The sequence below is a fragment of the Corvus cornix genome, chromosome 28 (genome assembly GCF_000738735.6).
Source record: "Corvus cornix cornix isolate S_Up_H32 chromosome 28, ASM73873v5, whole genome shotgun sequence".
NCBI lineage: Eukaryota > Metazoa > Chordata > Aves > Passeriformes > Corvidae > Corvus > Corvus cornix.
The window spans coordinates 2,449,211-2,468,799 of NC_046356.1; the positions used below are offsets into that span (position 1 = coordinate 2,449,211).

Here is a 19,589-nt window from a genome sequence, read left to right on the forward strand (position 1 = left end):
GATCCTCTCAGGGCCGACCCCCACACGCCCCCTCAGAACTGCCCCGGCCGCCCCACAGCGCTCGGTGCGAGACCCAGTCCTGCGAGGCACCGCCACCACAGCGCTGGGTATCCATAGGGAAGGAGCAGGAGGCAGGGGAGCTTGGGAAGGATGTGGAGCAGGGGGAAGAGGAACGCGGGGCCCGTTACCTGCGCCGGTGTCGAAGCGCGGCCGCCCGGCCCGGCCACCGCCACAGGCCCCGCGCGCGCCACTTCCGGGTGGGGGGGGGGCCGGGGCGCGCCGCATTCAGCGCTGCCACAGGCCTCGCGCATGCGCCGTCCCGCGGCAGGGTCGGGGCGGGGGCGCGGAGCAGCGCCCACGGACTGGGGGGAATGAGGGGGTGTGGCGGGCGGTGCTCGAGGGAACCCGGGTTCGAGCCCCGAGCCCGCTGCTCGCCCCCGCCGCGGCTCCGGCGCAGCTGGGCGGCGGCAGCCCAGGTGCTGTCTGTCTGAGGCACGGGGGTGGATTCTTGTCAAAACCAAAGAACCGCGGGGCCGTGCTGGGCCGGGAGCTCGCCGCCCGCCGCTGTGAGAGCTCCCGGTGCGGGGGTGGTGAGGTGGCTCGTGCTCGGTCTGCCAGAGCTGGGGCAATACAGAGCCTCCCGAGATTACAGGCTGGCGTGCCTGGGTTCACAGAATCACAGAATTGTTTGGGTAGGATAGGACCTGTGGAGATCACCCAGTTCAACCTCCCTGCCAAAGCGGGGTCGCCCGGAGCAGGTGACACGGGAACGCGCCGAGATGGGTTTGCGATGTCTCCAGAGAGGGAGACTCCACAACCTCTCTGGGCAGCTGTTCCAGTGCTCAGCCACCCTCAACGTAAAGTTCTTCCTCATGTTGAGGTGTTTGTCTTGTGTTTCAGTTTGTGCCCATTACTCCTCGTCCTGTCACTGGGCATGACTGAGCAGTGGCACCATCCTCTTTGCACCCGCCTTGGAGATATTTATATGCATTGATGGGATGCTCTCTCAGCCTTCTCTTCTCTGGACTAACCAGGCTCAGCTCCCACATTCTCTCCTCATCTGAGATGCTCCCCGACTCCTCATCATCTTTGTGGCGTCCGCTGGATCCTCTCCAGTAGCTCCTTGTCTTCCTTGTACTGAGGAGCCCAGAACAGACTTCACTAGCTGAAGCTACCTCCCACCAAAGGCCTGAGGCAAGAAGCACTTTTAGGGCCAGCCGTGCTGCGGGAGTTGCCAGACTCTCCTTTATCGCTTTATTTGAAAGGCAGCGCGGCCCCCGCGGGGTTGAGTCCCTGGGCCGGGGCTCGTTCCATTCCTCCGCGCCGCCAGGGGGCGCGCTGCCACCCCTCACGGCTCCCCCCTGGCGGCGCGCGCATCCGCCGTGATTCAAACGCGATGGCGGCTGAGGCGGCTCGGGGCTGAGGGCGAGCGACCCCCGCCCGGCCCCCTCGCCCGCCCGCCGCTGCCTTGGCACGATGTCCTCCGAGGGCAGCGACACGCTGGCAGGCGAAGGAGCGCCTAAAACTAAGCGGAAAGGTAGCGTGGGGTGAGGGCGAACCCGCTCTGCCTGAGGCGGGAGCCCGGCCTGGCTACTTAGGCCGAGGTGGGGATCCGACCTGAGGCGGGAAGCACCGCGGTGGGCCCGGCTGAGCTCTCTTTGCCGCTCTTTCAGGAGGGAGAATCGTGCAGTCTCGCTACCTGCAGTTCGGTAAGAAAGACAGCAAGAAGGCGCCAGGACTGCCGAGCTCAGGCGTCGCTCAGCGAAAGGCAGAAAAGGTGTGAGATCGGCTTGGACGTGTGGCAGCGAGACCTGGGGGAAAGCCGAGTCTGCTGGGGTTATGAGGGAGTTGTGGTGTGTTACTAGGTAGGAGCTTGGGACTGTACTCGGTGACTTGCAGAGCACCAAGATGCCCTGGTATTTAGTTGTTTATTGTCAGCAATTAAGTTGGAGGTAAGATAAATTGCTGATTATGTTCTGTCTTAGCTGTTTCTTTATTGCCAGGATGCTTCATCAAGTTCCTCTTCATCAAATGCTTCTCTGCAGTCTTCTAGAACTGAAGCAAGATCGGTTGTTTCTCAGAAACACAAAACTTCTGCTGGTAGGTTTTACCAGTGTGTTTGAAAGCTATTCTTTTGTATTTCCAGCCTATGAAACTCTTAACAACTCTAAGATACTGATATTTTGTATTACTTGCATCACTGATAGTTATTATTTGTATGCAAAGGAAATTAAGAAACTTGATGTGGGACTAAGAGAAACCTGGTCCTGGATCTGGAATTGAGTGATTGGGTTGTCTAAAATTAACATCTTTCCTGCCTTCTGCACAAGGTTTTGAACTGTTCTTTTCCTATGTCCTCACCATTACTCCGCCTTTTTAAATTTAATCTTTCTGTTAAACCAAGTGCGAGTGACTGAAAATCTCTGTCTGCAAAACCGCCCATTTTTATTTCTTTTGTTATTACCAACAATTCCTGTCTGGTATTAGTGACAGTCCTTGGTTGTCTCCACAGACATCCAGTTATTGGTGTTTGAGACAAATTATTCCCATTGTTTTCTGTGAATTGGGACCTCTTCAAAGGGTCTCACTTTGAACTGCTGTTTATGGGGTCATCAGAGAGTGGGCTTTAGTCATAATAATTTTCCATTCTGGCTGCAATTCCAGTTGGTAACTTTCTTTGGAGGTTCAAGAAAAATAAGTTTTTAATGCTGTTCCTTAGAAAACAAGTGCTCATTAGACATTCCTGGGAGCAGAGAGTGTTTCTGATGAGCTCAAGGGGCCCTTGTCCAGGTGCAGTTTTTCAATGCCGAGGCCTAACAAGCATTCCTCAGGTCATAGTGTGGTGTCAGTGGGGAGATGCAACCAAATCAGCTTCCCTGGGCCTCTACAGCTTGGAATTGTAAACTTGTTCTGAACCTGTTCTAATTCTTTTAGTCTGATAATAGCTTCTTTCTACAGGTGTTGACCATAGCTCATTAAATCAAAGTGGTTTTGAGAAGGGTTACTTGCAGTCCACTTTATTAGATGAAGGAAAAATGAAGCTACCCGACCTTGATATTTCTGCTATTAATGGTAAATTTCCATTCATACTCAATTTCTGGGGTTTTTTTACTTTTAATACATGTGCTGAAACCTGGGGATAAGAAATTGTTGTATTTTTGTATATTCACAAAAGGGTTTTAAGCAGAGGTACTAAGACCTTTGGAGTTTAAATTAACCTCTTGATTTTAGTATCTTTTGGGTGCTCTGGTTTTGTTTATAGTCAAAAAGTAAAGAATAAAGTACTCTTGAGTCTTTGTTCCTATAACAGGCGGGTGTCAGCCCTTCTGAAAAGTGGATCACGCCTGTTTGTCACTTAAAGCTAATGCTCATGTGATCCACACCTGCTCATGAGTATATTAGAGCCAGAAATAGAGCTCAGATCTTCTTTACTGATACACAATAATTTTGAAATTATCTGTGCCTTTAAAGAACCTGATGGTCTATAGACCTTGACAGAAGAGCACACTAACTTTCTTGTTGTGATACAGGTAAAACTGACCCCAAGAAGAGTTCTCATTCAGAATCTGCTTCAGAAGGAGATTCAGAGACACAGAAAATAACCGAAGGGACTGATGAGGTGAGTCTCACTGCTTTCACTGGTAAGGATATTTATTTTGAAACAAAGATTTTCTGTTTCTCTTCAACCCGAGTTACAACTAAGGTCCTGGGATGATCTAAAGCCTCCCTGCAGAAGTCAGTTCTACTGCTGGCAATGTTTGGTGTGTTTATCAGATATCTGGACACTGACCAGAGCTTTCCTTCCATTTCTTGTGGTAAAGAATCTGTTCCAATTATTACATCTCCTCAGGTGAATTCTTCTTGCATTCCTGCCCATACTCTTTAATTGTATCATGTTGTCTTTAAGTATTTCCTGGCATTTTTGTTCTGAGAACTAACACTGGTTCAATCTAATACAAAGTTCCTTATTTAAGGATCTCATTCAGTGTAGCACTGAAACTTCAAATTCTTAACCAGAATTATGAAAGTCTGCTGAAAATGTTATAAAAGGTGGTGGAACAAGGAGATTTTTTTAATTAATATGAGTGTTTAAACCCACAAACTTGTCTCATCAAGCTGCCTGTTGTTGGTGTTGCTTCCAGGCACAAATTGGACTGTTGGTAATTTATTTGGTAATTAATTTGATCACTGAAAAAGGAATTTTTAATTTGATCACTAAAAAAATTCTTTTCTTTTCTGAAGGAAACTGATTTTTGGGATCCGATAGAAGAGCTGGAATCTGAGACACTGCTTTTAACTTACCTAAGAATAAGGGTGAGAGTTAGTCAAGTATTTGGTGTTTCAGATAGAACTTGATATTGAGGCATTGTTTAATTTCTTGAACGCTTCCTGACCTGTAAGAGTTAAAGTTTTTGTGACTGTATATGTTTATGATTTCTAAAATCATAAGACTTGCTATGAAAGCTCTTAGAGTGAATTCAGTGCCAGTTTATTAAGCTACTGCTGGTTCTTAGGAATTAGGGGGATGTAGAAGTTTTGGGAAAACTGTGAGTCTGTCTGGAGTTCAAGGTTGTAGCAGTGACTTTGTTCCCTCAGTGCTGTGTGTATTTTCCTTTACAAAACGGAGCAGGGGTGGGGCAAGAGTCTTGAAGGGGTCTTCAACTCTGATGTTCTGTGCTTACTGTGTGAGGTCTCCTGTTCATTAATTAAAACTCTTTGGCCTGGTCTGAGGCTTGCATTTCTTTATTCAGAATATGTTAATTGCTTGGATGTAGCATTGCTTTAATTGTGAATATTTTTGGGATGTAATAGGCAGAAAAAAAAGTTGCTGAAATGGAGGAAAAAGCAGAAAAAAACTTGCTAATGTTGTGTGAAGAAAAGCAGAGACAACAGGAGAAGCTCTGGGAGCTGAAACGTGAAATTCTGCTCGAGGAGAGAGAGCAGCAGCTCAATGAAACATTAGACAAACAGGTAAGTTTTAGTAGGATTTATGCTTCTCTGATACAAATACTTCTGATACTTCTCTTACACAAACTCATTTATGAAGTAGTCCTTTATCCAGAGGAAATTTCTCTGCTTCTGTGGCTTGCAGGGGTACAATTTTATGCATCTTAAAGAAAACGAGTATCTCCTTCCTGTTGAGACCTGTAATGCTCTGCAGTACCTGAGCCGGTGCCTTTGTCACTGTTGTCCCTCGTGGACAGGCAGGAAGGAGAAGCTGGAGCTCTTGGGCAAGGGCAGAGATTGCAGTGGCTGCCAGGGCAGGGTCTGGGTGATGCACAGGAGATGAAAGTACCCAAAACCACGTGAACATCCTGCACTTAGGCAATTCCAGTTACGGTTAGAGCTGAGATGCCACCCCTTAATGAGAAATGAACATCTTCTGATGTTTATTTGTCTTGTTTGTATGTGTTAGCCACAAGTAGTTCTGGCCTAGTTGTAAGAAGACAGGTTTCTAATGAATAATTAATGAATGTATTTTTCTGTAGTGAGCCAGGTGTGCAATTACAAAAGATGTGCTTTTGGAGAAGTGTTGGTTTCGTGTGTGTCTCTTTCAGATAGAAGTGCTGTCTCCCCTTGTTGCTGTCTGTGAACAGTTTAAAGAGCAATATAAAAGCTTTGCAGCTTCCCTGGATGCTACGAGACATGAATTACCCATAAAGAACATTCACATAGAAGGAGATAAGCAAACCTACCTTGGTATGAAAATTTGATTTATCAGATTTGCTTTCAGATATAGTGGGGTTTATGCTAAAAAAGCTTCTCACACTGTTATTGCTACATCTCTCCTTGGCCGCTGGAGGAGCTTTGTGTGCTCTAAGTTTGTGTGGACATTGGGCTACAGCAATAGTCACATGTTGTGTTATGTGTAATTCTTATCTCTGTTTAACCACTTAACTACATGGTTTTTTATCTTGCAGCAGAGAAGAAATTAACTTTCTGAGTTAGCTCAGTCTTCATATACACCTTCTTTATCAGGTTTCTGTATATTTTAACTGTATTCATGGCATTCCTTTTCTTCTCTTGTTCCTGCTGTGTAAACAAGTTGCAGGAATGCTGTGATCTCTTCTTGCTTCTGTGTTTGAGGGACAGAGTCTCCTGGGTAGACTTCTTGCTCATGTTTCTTGCAGAACTGGAGCTTAAATATTGTTGTGTGCTGTCTTGAATCAGAGAATGTTTAATAAATCAGTACATGCATTTTGTATTGAAGTCTGAACAAAAAGCTACCCTTTTAAACTGCTGGTGCACAAAAAACAAGGTTCTTAAACCATTTACAATAGTCTTGCACTTTAAGACAAATGTAAAAAGTTTATTGAAGAACTTAGAATTCTTGTAAGAAGACTAGAAAGGAATAGCTCCATTTTTTTGTTTGTGATTGTTGAAGGAAATGACTGAATAAATTTCATAGGGGGGTACATGCCAACAGCAATACGTGAAACTGGCCGGGGAATTTTAGGTGTCTAAAACGTGTTTTTTTTCTCTTACATTTGTTTTAAAAATCTTTGAATACTCTAAATAAGAGCTTGATTAGCAATTTTAGTAGCCTGTTGCTGGTGCTAATCACAATAGTGAAAAATAATTTGGCTTTCACAGTTTCACAGTGTTTTTGTGAAAGCTGAACAGCAGTTTTTTGCCATTTAGTTCTCCTGTCTCTGGGTTACTCCAGCTGTTAATATCTTGTGTTAACTGGTGCCCACTGCATTTTTAATAATACCTTTAACATCTCATCTTCCAGATGAACTGGGAAAGCAATTAACGATCACACAGGAGCTTCTGACAGAAGTAATGCCAAACCACTCAGAAGATAGTGCAAAAGCACTTAGTGCACTGCAAGAGCTTAAAGAAGTGTCTCAGCAAATGAATAAAGGGCTTCAAAGGTAATCACAACAATGGGGTGAAAAGACTTGTTGATTAAATGTTCAGAGGAAAATCTGTAGACCTTGCCAGAATATATCCAGAACACAGTCTGTAGGAGGATTAACTGAGGGTTTGGTAGCACCAAGTGTAATTCTCTTTGTAGCAGTCGTCTGTGTTTCTGTCCCTGCCCTGCCTACAGTCAAAGTAGCATGTTTGGGATTGGTTTTGCACTCCAAGTGAGCCACTTCAGTGTGCCATTCTCTGACACTTCAGCTGAGAATTTCAGTGAGCAAGAATAGACTTGGTAAGTGCAGACATGTAGGAGTGGAGAAACCCAGGAGGCAGAATAGTGAACTGGAAACTGTCTTAGGTAACAACCCTGCAAATGTATCATCCTTGAGAAGGTACAAGGAGCACAGAGAAGGGTTTTCTCCTCAACTATTGTGACAACAAATACAAAGCATCACTGGAGGATGAGGAAGAGATAAAGCATGACTAATGTCCTTTCCTTCCTTCATTGCCCCAGAAGAGATTAGAGTTAGTCTGAAGATCATTAGACCATTAAGCCACTCATCTCCCCTTCCTGCAAACTGCCCCATCTCTCCTCCCAATTCTTGCTTTTGAGAAGAAAATTCGCATTTTACATTTTTTTTCTTCTGGTGGGGCCATAGTAGGAGAAAGATGCAAATGTCCAGGCATGAAGTCTTTGGGCTGAATCGGACTTACTGTCCTTCAGAGTCGCTGATTTAGCTTCATGTGTTCCAGGAGCTTCACAGATGTGCAGAATCTGTCGTTTGAAGCCTGTAAAGAAGTTTCTCTGCATAACCAATACGTGTGTGAAGAGAATCATGGAGTAGATGTTGTGAAACGCTGGTATTTCGACTAAGTTTGTGCATTGTTTTACTACTGCGTAGCTACTAACTCAATGCCAGCAGACTTTTTATCCTTTTACTTCTTGTGTGGACACACAACTTGCCCAGATTTTCAGTGAAGCCAGCAGCAGGGGTGCTCACTGATACAGAAATTGCAGGATTGTTCTGCAGGCTGTCCCACAGGGGAGACATCACCGCTCTCTTTTAACGTGGATTTCTCTGACAGATTTTCCATCACTTTCTGCCTTGACAGTACTGAAAGGTAAATGATAAAAAGTGCTATTCCTGGCAAATCTGACCTGTGTGTTAATGTTCAGCCTGAGCTTTGGTTGCTCACTGGACAACCTCTGCAGGAACTCTGAATGGTCCCATATTTCTGGATGTGCTGTGTGGGTACAAAGTACTTGCTTGGAAGGTGCCTGGTCACTTTTAATAAGTGAGAAGATTTGTAAACTGGTTGCCTAATTGCCTTGTAAATAAATTATTGAAATCATAAATGCTTTTGTATAAACCTGACTCCTCTTTAAGGACTTTATTCTTTTTAATAATAAAGACTGTTTTCCACTGCTCTATCGGTAGCCTTCAAGTTTTAATATGTTCACTGATATCCTACAGCAGCTTTTGTTTCCATCTGGGCTCACTTAGGGCTAATACTACACAGGCCAGTGATGGACTACACACAAAGTGGTCCAGGTGGTCAGCTATGAGCACCCCAAGTGCTGAAGCCAAAGGATTGGACATGTGGAAAGAAACCACAAACCTTATTACTGAGTGTGCTGTGCTATGAACATACAAGCCACATCTGGCATGGTTCTTCATAATTTCCTTTTTGTACATGGAATGCATTTTTCTCTGGAAGATGTGCTGTAACCTGTATTTAAACTGTGGAACCTCATTCTCTGGTGGTTTTTCATGTTTCTAGCTTAAGCTGTGTCTATAAGGCTTTTTGGCCTGCTCCTAGGATACCTGGAGTAATCGTTGCACTCCTTCAGGTGCTGCTCAGGCTTTCTTCCTGGTACTACCGGGGGTCTAACTAGATTCTTGTCTCCTTTTGTTAAAAATTAAGAGTAAATTAAGTAACTGCATCAGTAGATGTGCCACACCCATAAACAAGCTGTTCAGACCCTCCTTGCATACAGTGTCAGTGTCATTTTTTTTTGGCAGCAGCTTCTCTGTCAACCAGTGTTCTTTTAGGATATCCATCTGTTATTTCTTTTTCTTCACAGATGATCTGCACCTGGTAGTTCACCTGTGTGGCTGCAATTCAGCACATCAATAGGTGCCGGATCGAGCTCTGGGGCCAGGAGCATGAGCTGCATCCATGAATTTGGCCACTGGATGGGGAGCTTTGCCCAGCAAAGTCAGCTTGGCTGTGAATGTGTGGGCTGGTTAGTTTCGGTGGATGGAGATGGGGGTAGAAAGGCTCCAATATGATGAAACTGGTGTTGTTGGGTTTGGATTATTGCTGGGCTCCATGTCTTCACACCTTTAACCTCTTTATGATCAGTGTGTCAATTCTGAGACTGAAAGTTGTTGGGAAGGGTCATCTTAAATATGAGAGGGGAGGGATGAAATTGAAATCAATATTATAATTGATAATAATGTCTCTCTCTGCACAGGCATATCAGAATGCCTTTCCTAGGATTTCTTAATGGTGCACATCACTGATGGTCTGAAAAAGTATTTTTCTTTCAAGAAATACTTTTAAATTAAACCCTTTCTTTTCAGTCAAGTGACTTTTTACCTTTGAGATACTATTGGATGTGTATACCTACACCCAAACGTTACTTAAGCAACAGCCAGCAATGCAGATTTTCCCTCTTAAAAGCAGTGGAATGCTGCTGGTTCTCCCCCTGGGGAGGTGCTTGCTGTGAGCACAATTAAAGGCTGTAAATCTTTCGGGGGCAGTAGTTCAGCCCTGCTGCTGCAGGCGGCACTCGCTGCACTCGTTATCCTCCCACAAGGCAAAGGGGAGTCCTGGGGCTGAAGCCAAACTGCTGCTACAGAACAATTCTGTGCCCGGGGATGTGCATTCATTGTTTCAGAAGAATCAGAGGCATTAATTTCAGCATTCTGGCCATTCTTTTCTTTAAACTGAACACTTGTGTAATTCTCTGTATAAATGGTACAACAAGTGTTAGTTAAAGCAGCTTGGCCTCTCTAGGAAAGGGTTTTTAGTTTGAACTGAGGCACTTCCTTCTTGATTTTCATGAATGTTCTTTCTAAGTGGTCCAGTTTTGGCTCTTTGCAGAAGTGTTTTAGGCTCCTCCACCTTGAAATAGCCACAGAATTTGCTGCTGTCATTTAACACTGTACAAACAACAACAACAAAGAACTGCAGAATCACTGGAGCAGGAACTAAACAGATGTGACACCAGTTATTTTGTATTTTCCACTTATTTTCTGACAGTGTCACGTGCTCTAAATCGGTTGGAATCCTAAACAAATCAAGGGCTCTTTTTATTCAGGTTATGTGTCTTTTTCCCCCTGTAGAACTAATAATGCTCTCTCTGCTGTAACTTGTATCAATGTAGATTTAGTTGTGTTTTGTCTGCACGTGTGCAGAACTTATAACCTATTTATTCATTTTTTAGGCCAGAAGTTCTTGACCAATTGTTAACATTCATGTGTGTTAAGGTGCTTTTTTGGGGGAAGGGATTTTTTTTTCTTCCCTCTGAAAATTGAAAGCAATTCTGAAATGAGCCAGGTGGGTGAGAGCCTGGGAGGAAGGGGGAGCCCAGAAATGAAGTATTTGTCCCCTGCAAAATTCTTGGTTGTTTAAAAAGAGATTGGCAAAGCTTTTAAGCTGGGTTTGCCCTGCAGCTTGCCCTGCCTGGTGCTGGTGTGTCTGGGGAAGCTGCGACCACATTCTCCTCAGTGCCTCTGCTGCTGCCAGACCCTGACCACCAGCTCAGGAGGGCTGAGTCAAGGCATTTTTTGCTGTAATTCCTGTGCTCCCTGCGATGGGGGCTCTCCGGGGTCAAGGTAAGGCAGGATCCCTCCTGCCCGGGGTGCCCTGGGGTGGGGCTGCAGCCCTGGAAATCACCGAGGCTCGTTTGTCCCCCTCACCACACCCCAAACCCCCCAATTCTTTGTTCACAAGAGCTGCAAATGGAGCTGAGTCTGTGCTCATCAACAGCCAGCAAAGCAGCTCATGACCCCAGCAGATGTTTCTGCATTTTAGGCTAATGAGAACTTATTGGATTACTGCAGTCTTCCCTGCCTCGGAGTAAATACCACTTTGTTGGAGATCCGGAAATTCATACTGAATATGATAAACAAACTGCTGGCTGGGCTGGGATTGCCAGGACATGAAAAGAGTTCCAGAGCGGCAGAAGATCTAACAGCTCTGAAATGCACCACTGAGCCACACCAATTAAGAGCATTTCCAGTGATTATGTGAGCATTCCTGTTCAACTCACAGAAATTATTTTAGGTTGTTTCTTCCGCTGCATTTGTGTGTGGTCTGTAAAGCAAGCACAAGGTTTGCAGAATGGCCTCTGACCAAATGCCTCTGACCAGTTTCTTTTAAAATAATTCTGTGATAATGTATATGCAAGAACTGAGTTTCCTGCAAATTCAAGATCTTAAATTTTCTTTGTTACGGTTGCCCCTTCAGATGTAACTAATTTTTAAAATTATACAGACAATGTATGTTTGGAGATGGCCTGTAGGATATAAAAACTTAATTCCTTTGTTTAACATCTCTTGCATATGGGAGGTGGGTCTACTGTTCAGTCAGACTGCACAAACTATATTTCACCAGTCATGTAGGAGCTGAGAAGAGAACTGGGAAGTTATTTCTGACTAAATGTCTGAATGGCAGCCCCTTCTGATAAGCACAGGACTCTTCCTTCTAAATAATTCAAAATCCTTCATTTGAATGCTTTCCTAGTACTATTTCAGTCACTTTTGTCAGGAATTAAAATGTTCTCTTACTGTGAAAGATCAGACTCTCCTGTTCTGTAGATGAATAATAACCATTTTTGACAGAACTATTTAATAATTATGTTCTCAATATCATTATCCTGTTATATGCTACTTAGATTACAGTCTTATTTGAAAAGTGCTCTTTAATTATCCTTTCCTTATAATTTTTTCTAGAGATGTTTGTATTCCTGGGGGCAGGATCAGTCTGGTTTCTGCCACTCTGTCTGGACTGATGTAGTCTCTGTTAAACCATTTTCCTGGGTGAGTTGCAGGAGTGTAGCAAAGCCTGGGACACTTGTTTTGCAGTTACCAGTTTCTGCTTTTGCTATCTCTGTTTGGCTGTCACAGAAACACGAAGGGGGAACAAAACTCAGAGTTAAAGAATAGGTGTGGCTTTTTTACCATGAATATCATGCTGTAAAAATTAACTAAGGCCTTGTTCTTGTCTGGTGGTGTGTAATGATTGAGGTGAATGTTTTTCCATTGGGAAGGGGGGAGAAATTATTCTGGAAATTGATGACTTTTTTTTCACGCACCTTCTACTGAAATCTAGGGTGTACGGGACTTAACACAAAACTAAATGATTAATAGCCTTGGGTTTAGTACAGTACCTTTTATGTGCACAATTTACACATATTCGAATCTTTAAATAAGTGAGAATTACCTCTTATACCTTTGGATCTGATCAATTGAGTGACAAGTTAGTGACACCACTCATGCTGAGGCAGTTAGCAAGAGCTAATTCTTGATGGCATGGTCCTACCACTTGTTTCCTGTGAGTTGTCCTCCTGATTTCAGTTTTGCAATTGAGGTGGGGGGAAAAAGCAAAAAGATTCCCAGCTGAGAGCAGGAGTACTTGAGAATTATTATTTTTTGTTTGACACATAGCTGTCTGATAATTTTCACATTGCACACAGCTTATTTATGAGGTAGTTGGGACATGGGAGAGGATTCCTTCTCCTGCAGAGTAATGATGAGGCCATACAAGCGATCAGGATGTCAATTAGATCTGGTCAGAACCAATACAGATGTATTCGCACCTTGTTCTCTAAACCCCTGTCCCTCCCTCACCTTTCTGCCACCAGCATGGCCAACACCAATCCCCCACATGCTCTCAAGTGCCTGAGATTCCTAAGACTTTATGAGGAGCAGAATTACGTTTTCTGTAAACAAAATAAAAATCCAAACTATGCACAGTGCAAGCGGGTGGGTGAATATGGCCCATAGATCTGACTGATGAATAGTTTTTATACATGAGCAGTTCTTACAGAACTTCCTTTTAACTCCTAACCATTACCAGATGTGGGTTGCAGGCGGCTGCTGGAATTCCAACACCTGTTGCATCACACTGAATGGGATTCATTTTGGCAAGAACAGAAAATTCCATTTCAGTAAGTAAATAGTTTGAAATTATATCTAAAGCCTCCTTTTTTTTTTTTTTTCAGACTGAGTTGATTCCAGCCTTATTTACAGGCTTGCACATACCTTTATAATTAGAAGATGGTTTGCAGTCTTCAGAGGCTCTAATTGCCTGAGATTTCTTGTAGTAAATATCAAATGGAAAATCTTCAATTTAGGAGAAATCTCTCCTTTAGAAGAGTGAGCAATTCAAAAGGGCTACACTCCACATAAGGGTGATTTCTGTCTGTGCTTTATGAAATGCAGAAACACACATTTGTGTGTTATTCTGAAGATGATGGAGCTCCGTTTTAGAGCTACACTTTGCTGCATTCATCAATTCATTGCTGAATCCTTTTGCTTCTTCGAAGCCCTCGCCCAGAATTTTTCAAAGCTTTTTCCTGTGGTTGACAGGATGGGTGTTTAGTGGCATTCTGTGATTTTTTTTGGTACATTCCCCATAGATCTCAAGCACGAGTCTGTAATGAACCCTTTGTGGTTTGCTTTAGAAAGCTATGGAGTAAGTGTGGAGGTAATTAATTAATATTTTTGAAAGCATTATGCTGTTTCAGCCCAAACATACCCAATCTCTGCCATGCCATGGGAACAGCAAAGGTGCTTCATTTTCATTTTGCCTTCTTTAATCTTTAATCAAAGGATCCCAGCATCCCTGAAGTGTCACCCTGGGGAGAGGCTGGCATCAGTATGGCTGGGGCAGACAGGGGAACACTGAGGCACACACGGTTCTGTGTTTGTAGATGAGAATATAAAGAAGCTGGAAAATAATTTGGAGTTACCGGATTTTTCTTTGCCTGTTTCAGTTTGTCTCAAAAAAAACCCCAAACAAACAAACAAAACCTAAACCATTCCACTTTAACGTACTTTCAAGTAAGTTCCTTCTCATAGTTCCTAGCTCATCATTTCCTTGGGAAGTGACTGCTGTCGTTCTAGAGTCTAATCTTGTCTAATTTGTCAAAAAGTGTTTGTTCTTTTTCTAGATTTGTTCTGCCTCTCCACAAAAATAAGACAATGCTGGTTTGGGTTAGATTTAAGTAGGAAAATGTAGCCACATCTTGCAGTGTTATCCATTACTAAGGATAATCTGAATTTATAAAAAAGCTGCTGAGTTAGTGACTTTATGTTTAAGAGAAGACATATTAAAATGAGTGTAAGTTTACACACGATAAAAATCTAAGTACTATTTGTGTGTGTAAGCCAGGTGTATTGGGGGGGGGGGGGGGGGGGCGAAATGCTTCAAACTACCTACACTGGGGGTTTTCATTTATTGCTGGGGCAAGAATTCCACTCTGCAGCACGTCTGGGATCCTGGTGCGCCTGGGTTCTCTCCGGCGGGGATCAGAGGAATCGTTCCTCGATATCTCTATGCAGTGGGAGATGGCATTTGTTCTGTAACCTCGACTCTCGGCTCTTGCCTTGGGTTTGCTTTTCCCGGTTTGAGTGAGCTCTACTCTCAGGCTACAGCTCTTCCTCAGACTGGTGCAGTGAGAGCTCCCTCTCCTGTCCCAAGCCCCTGGAACCGCGGGACAGAGGGATGGAGATGGATAGATTAGGGCCTAGGGTATGAGGAGGATGGAGGAGCATCAGTGCTGGCACTGGGTTTTGGCTTGGAAAGCAGTTCCTGGGCAGCGCTCCGTGGAGTCCCTGAGCGCACAGAGGCTCAGTTACCGGGACTGGACGGTGCCAGGGGTGCCGTGCCCCGGTCCTGTTTCATGGGACCTTGGCTTTCACAGCTCTCCCATCTGTGGGGCTCAGGAGGAAGGCGAGGAGCTCGGGCAGCTCTCCCGGGGCTCTTTGGGCTCGGCAGCAGCGGCGCCGATGCCTCAGCAGCCCGGGGCAAGGCGAGCAGAGCCGGGCGGGCGGTGCTGCCAGGGGCGGGCTGAGGTGAGGAGCGGCCGGGGCCCGGCGGGGCCGGGCTGAGCTCACCTGAGCCGGGCGGGGAGGCGGGCGGGGCGGGGCGCGGCCCCCTCCCCTCCCCTCCTCTCCCCTCCCCTCCCTCCCCGGTGCGCGCTGTCAGGAGCGGGCGGGGAGCCGCAGACAAAGAGCCGGGGCCGGAGGCGAGCGGGCACCGGGGCCAGGAGGGGGCGGCCCGGGGGCGGGGACGCGGCGGGGGCGGCGGCCAGAGGCACCGGGGAGCCGAGCCCGGGCGCGGGGCGGCGGAGCCTCGGGCTGCGCTCGCCGGGAACAAAAGGCTCCTGCTGCCCGCGCAGAGCGCCGTGGCCCGGGCTCCGCGGCACCATGTCCCGCTGCGAGCCCCGCCGCGCCTGGGCGCTGCTGCTGCTCGCCCTCGGCAGCCTGAGCGCTGCCCCAGCCCCGCCAGCGCCAGTAAGTACCGGGGCCAGCCTGGGGTCCCCGCGGCAGCATCCCAGGGCAGGGCGGCGGGAGGAGAAGCGGCTCTGCTCGCCAGGGCTCCGGGGGGGCTGCAGCAGCCGCGGAACAAAGCCCGCGGAGCGCCCCGGAGGGGTCGCGGATCGAGCGCGGCGCGTCCCCGGCAGCGGCCGCCGGTGCGAAAGTGCGGAGCGCGGGGAAAAGGGGACGAGAGAAGAAAGCTCCCATGCGATACCTGCCTCCAGCCGTTCCGGAGAGCGGCTGCGGAGCTTTTATCTGCAAACAATTATTTAAGGAATCCGGCTGCTGCGGTGCTGGGGGTGGTTGAAGGTAGCGCTGGGCGCTCCCGAGCGGCGTGTGAAGATTTTTTTTGTGGGGAACATCAGCCGGGGAGAAAGTGCAGGGAAAGTTCTCTGACTTTTAGAAATTGAATCCGCAGCTCTTTTCCAGTGTGTTTAGGTTAATTTTGAGTAAGGTTTGCTTTGTTCTTTATCCCTGGCTTATTATAGCCCGTCAGCATCGTGAATAGCTGCATTAACTGAGTGCCATGGAGAACTTATTTTCACTTGCTTACTAGAAAATATTTCACGTCCTGCCAAGTTTTGGTGTAACCTGACAGAACTGTTAGTTAAGTGTGCTTAAAGGATCTGTCCAGTCCCTGTCAGGTTAACTCTTTGGTTGCCAAGTGAAATATTTAATTTTCAAATGCCACTTATTAAGTGATTTTAAATAGTTGCATCAAGGGACTGATACTTCAGAAAGAGTTTCAGCAATTCAGAACAATATGAGTACATGTGCTTCACATATGGCACCGCAGTGCTGGGCTTATGACAGTTTAAATCTGATCATTTCACCCTGAATGCAGCTGGTACTCTTTCTCCCTCTGCAGCTAGTTCAGCTCTCTCTCTTACCAAGGATTTGCAGGCTCGGTAGTAACTTTTTATTGTTATTTATTACCATTCTGATGAATTTGCAAACCTGGCAGCCATAAGGTTTTGAATCTGCAAGTACCCTGTGCAATTTAACTCGAATGCCACAGAATTCTGAACTTCCTTTGGGGGTAATAGGATCTCCATGGTAATGAGGCCTGCTGAGAGAGAAACATGGGCTTGGAATTTGATAAAAGATTACTTGGGGGCTGTAAAACACCATCATCCTCATCCCAAAGTGATAATTAATCATGGACTAAAGCAACCTGGCTCATGGGGCTGTAGAAAGGCATGGGCTGAGAAATTTGGCTTGAAAAGGCATCTGAGGAATTGCCGCGTGTTAAAAAAAGTCCTTTGGGGTAGGAGATAAAACCCCAGAAAGGTGTGTCATGAAGAGAATATAAATGTGTTGCTTCCAGCCCAATGCATCAAAGAGCTCAGAGCCTGCAATGCTTTTAGCTGACAAGTTCATGGCACGGTGCCATTCACAGAGGAGTGGTGCAGATTCCATTCAGAAACTCTCGCATTGCAGCATCTACGGGAGGTCGTTTTGGGTGGCTTTAAAGCTCTCTGTGTGCCTTCTAAAATAATGCCTTTTGTAAACTGGCAGGATCTAATTGTTTGAACAAGAATGTGGTAGTAGAGCTGGGAATTCCAGCCCAGTTCTGTAGCTGCAGTTTCTGGGCTGCTTCTGTATAGACTGGAAGTTCAGGTGTGTTACATGCATTGAGTCTGACGTTTAGAAAGCTCCAAAAATCAGCTCTGAGTCCCTTCTCTTCTTCTATATGAAGCTGAACTATGAAAACGGAGCCATATGATTGAGTCAAAAATATCTAAGTTGTTTCAAAGAAAGCATTGGCTACAAAGCTCTAAGGAGGTTCAGGTACCTCCTTATTCCTTCACAAACTTCAGCTCTTTTATGGTTAGCTGGTAGTATGTTTAGTTTGTTACCTATAACAAATAAATGAATGTATTTATTACATAGATGCAATAAACACAGACATTACTGTTTTATTTAAATCCTAAGGATTTGTTAGGCACTTAGGCTCTGTTTGTTCATTTATACATTTATACATATTAGATACAGGCTTAGACTGCTGGTGGCCACAAATGTGACCATACAAGGGCAAATATGTCACAGAGAAGTTTGTTCTTTTCCTTTTGCCACACAAAAAGGGGCTCACAAATGAAGGTAACGCTCTCGTTGCTGTGTCTCAACTGACCACTTCCAATTGTGCTCCTCAGGGGTTATTTGATTGCAGCACCTTCTGTTTTCCGCTCTGGGGTGGAGGAAGCCATAAGTGTGACCATCTTCAACTCTGTCAAGGAGACAACTGTGCAGATCCAGCTGGTGGTCAAAGGAGAGACTGTGTCACGGAGCCACGGAACAGTCCTGGGTGAGCTCCTGTAGTTCTGAACTTGAGAACTGATTTACGAGTTGAGGTGCTGTGGGAGCACGTTGATATCTCCTAAAGAATTGCTTTAGGTGATAATGGAATCAAAGTAATATTTAATTGATTTGCTGCTGCTGCACCCTCTCAGTCGATTGTGCTAATGTGGTTTTGATGTGTGTGATCTCAAACATGTAAGGCTGATAACTTTGGAACACCAAGACATACAGAGACCCTTGATAATTAATACTCTTAAGTTTTCTAGTGAATATACTTCCTTTTGGTCCCTGAATATTTATCAGTGGGGGACTGTATAAGGAGTAAGATAGAAGCTTTTTTTGAAGAAAAATATAAGATCTACATCATCATCAATTTCTTCTCTCCAAAATGAGTGCTGGGAATCTCCCCATCTTCAGGACTGAGTGTTGCTGAGAGAGGTGGTAATGTTTGTGTAGTTGGATAAGCCTTTAAAATCCAAGCCAGATACCTCTGTCCTGTGAGTAAAGATGTGTTTTGATTATGTCCAGCTTAATACTGAGGGAATTTACAGAGGTGAAAGTGAAGTCCAGCAGCCCTGCTGTACCACTGTCAGTAGTGGTGGAAGCTGTAGTGTAGACAAGGCAATCAGGCTCTTTAATTCTCCAGTTTTAACCCTTCTGTGTGTTAAAAAGAGGAGGTCTATGAAAGCCATTCCCTTTCTTGAAACAGTTTGTCTCTGGTTGTGTCCTCCCCTTGTTGTCTTTGAAATGGGCTGACAATTGCAAAGCCATTCAAAGGGAGTGATGCTTACACATGTGGACAGCACATGCTCAAGAGAACTCCAAGGTATGGCTGTATCCAGAAATCAAAACAGATCCTAGGAGTGTTTGTTTTGAGAATTGTCTAAGTCCCAAAAGAGGCCAGGTCCTTTTTACAGCAAAACACTTCTGTAGGCACAGGCTGCCCTGTGCTGAAACCTCAGCCTTGGGGGTGCTCTTCAATCACAGAGCACTTTGCAGTTTACCTTGGGCAAAAATTGTAAATAAATGTGAACCAGGTTTGTTTTGGAGAACTCTGCTGGGTCTGGCTTGCTCACCATGCAGATTGTTTTACACAGAGCAGGAAAATTACTTCAGGTGGAATCATAACAAAGGGATACTGCAGGGAGCAGCTCTGGGCTGTGGGGTCTTCTTTCACTCAACTGCAAATGTCTAAAATCTTAGTGCCTTACCTTGAGAATAACTCTTTCTCTCTCTCTCTCATATTTTAGATAAAGGAACAATTAAACTGAAGGTGAGTGTCAATTATTTTAAGATGTTTCTGGTGAAAGTATAAGGGACTTTCCCTCAGCCACATCAAGCATGGCTCTCTGGCACAAATAAATGTCACATTCTGGGGCACACACTGAGGAGGACACAGCCTTCACCAGAGGAAGAGTGGAGAGTGAAAACAACAAAACTCAACCCATCGCAGCTCACCTGCCAGGCGCTTACACCACTGAAGAAAATCAGTGGCTCGTGGCTCAACGTAAAGTTCCAGGTTGGGGTTATTTGATAAGAATGGCAGTACAGAATGCTGTGTGAGTGAAGTGGGGTTATGACTTCAAATGTGGGCAGAATGGAGCTGGACTAGAAGAACAAGCCCTTAAAAGTGTTGGCTTTCTTAACTTAGGACTTCATTGGGCTTGTCATCCTTGGGATGTCAAAGGTGGATGGTGGAACAAAATATTCAGTTGTGATCTGGGCCTGGAATTGTGTTATCAGATTTTTTACTTTGTCGTTTTTAACCTGATATAATTTTAAATTCCTACTTCTCTGAGCAACTGGTTGAATATGCACATGCATGCACTTTTTGCTTTGGGGACTTTTTTGTGTTGGTTGTTGGGG

At 45.2% G+C, this 19,589-nt stretch overlaps 3 protein-coding genes across 15 annotated transcripts in view; 2 read left to right on the top strand and 1 right to left on the bottom strand.

The window, feature by feature from the left end:
- MYO9B (myosin IXB) overlaps positions 1–277 on the bottom strand; it is a 41,743-nt gene extending 41,466 nt beyond the window's left edge. For 11 of the 12 annotated variants that reach the window (XM_039566096.1, XM_039566094.1, XM_039566091.1 and 8 more), the window contains exon 1: positions 189–277. The gene's annotated coding sequence lies outside the window, so the exon portion shown is untranslated. The remainder of the gene's footprint in view (positions 1–188) is intronic. The other variant, XM_039566090.1, reaches the window with a different exon arrangement.
- A 1,088-nt stretch (positions 278–1,365) lies between these two features.
- Positions 1,366–13,073, top strand: HAUS8 (HAUS augmin like complex subunit 8). 2 transcript variants are annotated; one of them, XR_005603733.1, is made up of 11 exons: positions 1,366–1,537; positions 1,674–1,777; positions 2,004–2,100; positions 2,959–3,072; positions 3,531–3,619; positions 4,243–4,314; positions 4,813–4,971; positions 5,559–5,700; positions 6,737–6,878; positions 7,624–7,992; positions 8,957–13,073. XR_005603733.1 is itself a non-coding variant. In XM_020583384.2 (10 exons), the coding sequence occupies exons 1-10, from the start codon at positions 1,477–1,479 to the stop codon at positions 7,742–7,744; spliced, it is 1,101 nt and encodes a 366-aa protein (XP_020438973.2). In that variant the 5' UTR covers positions 1,366–1,476; the 3' UTR covers positions 7,745–8,302. The 2 variants fall into 2 exon arrangements, 1 of the variants encoding a protein (XP_020438973.2); XM_020583384.2 differs by lacking the exon at positions 8,957–13,073 and having other exon boundaries at positions 7,624–8,302.
- A 2,134-nt stretch (positions 13,074–15,207) lies between these two features.
- CPAMD8 (C3 and PZP like alpha-2-macroglobulin domain containing 8) overlaps positions 15,208–19,589 on the top strand; it is a 54,629-nt gene continuing 50,247 nt past the window's right edge. The window contains 4 exon segments of the mRNA XM_039566106.1: positions 15,208–15,383; positions 15,385–15,401; positions 17,579–17,730; positions 18,974–18,996. Coding sequence (XP_039422040.1) covers positions 15,315–15,383; positions 15,385–15,401; positions 17,579–17,730; positions 18,974–18,996 — 261 coding nt within the window. The 5' untranslated portion in view covers positions 15,208–15,314.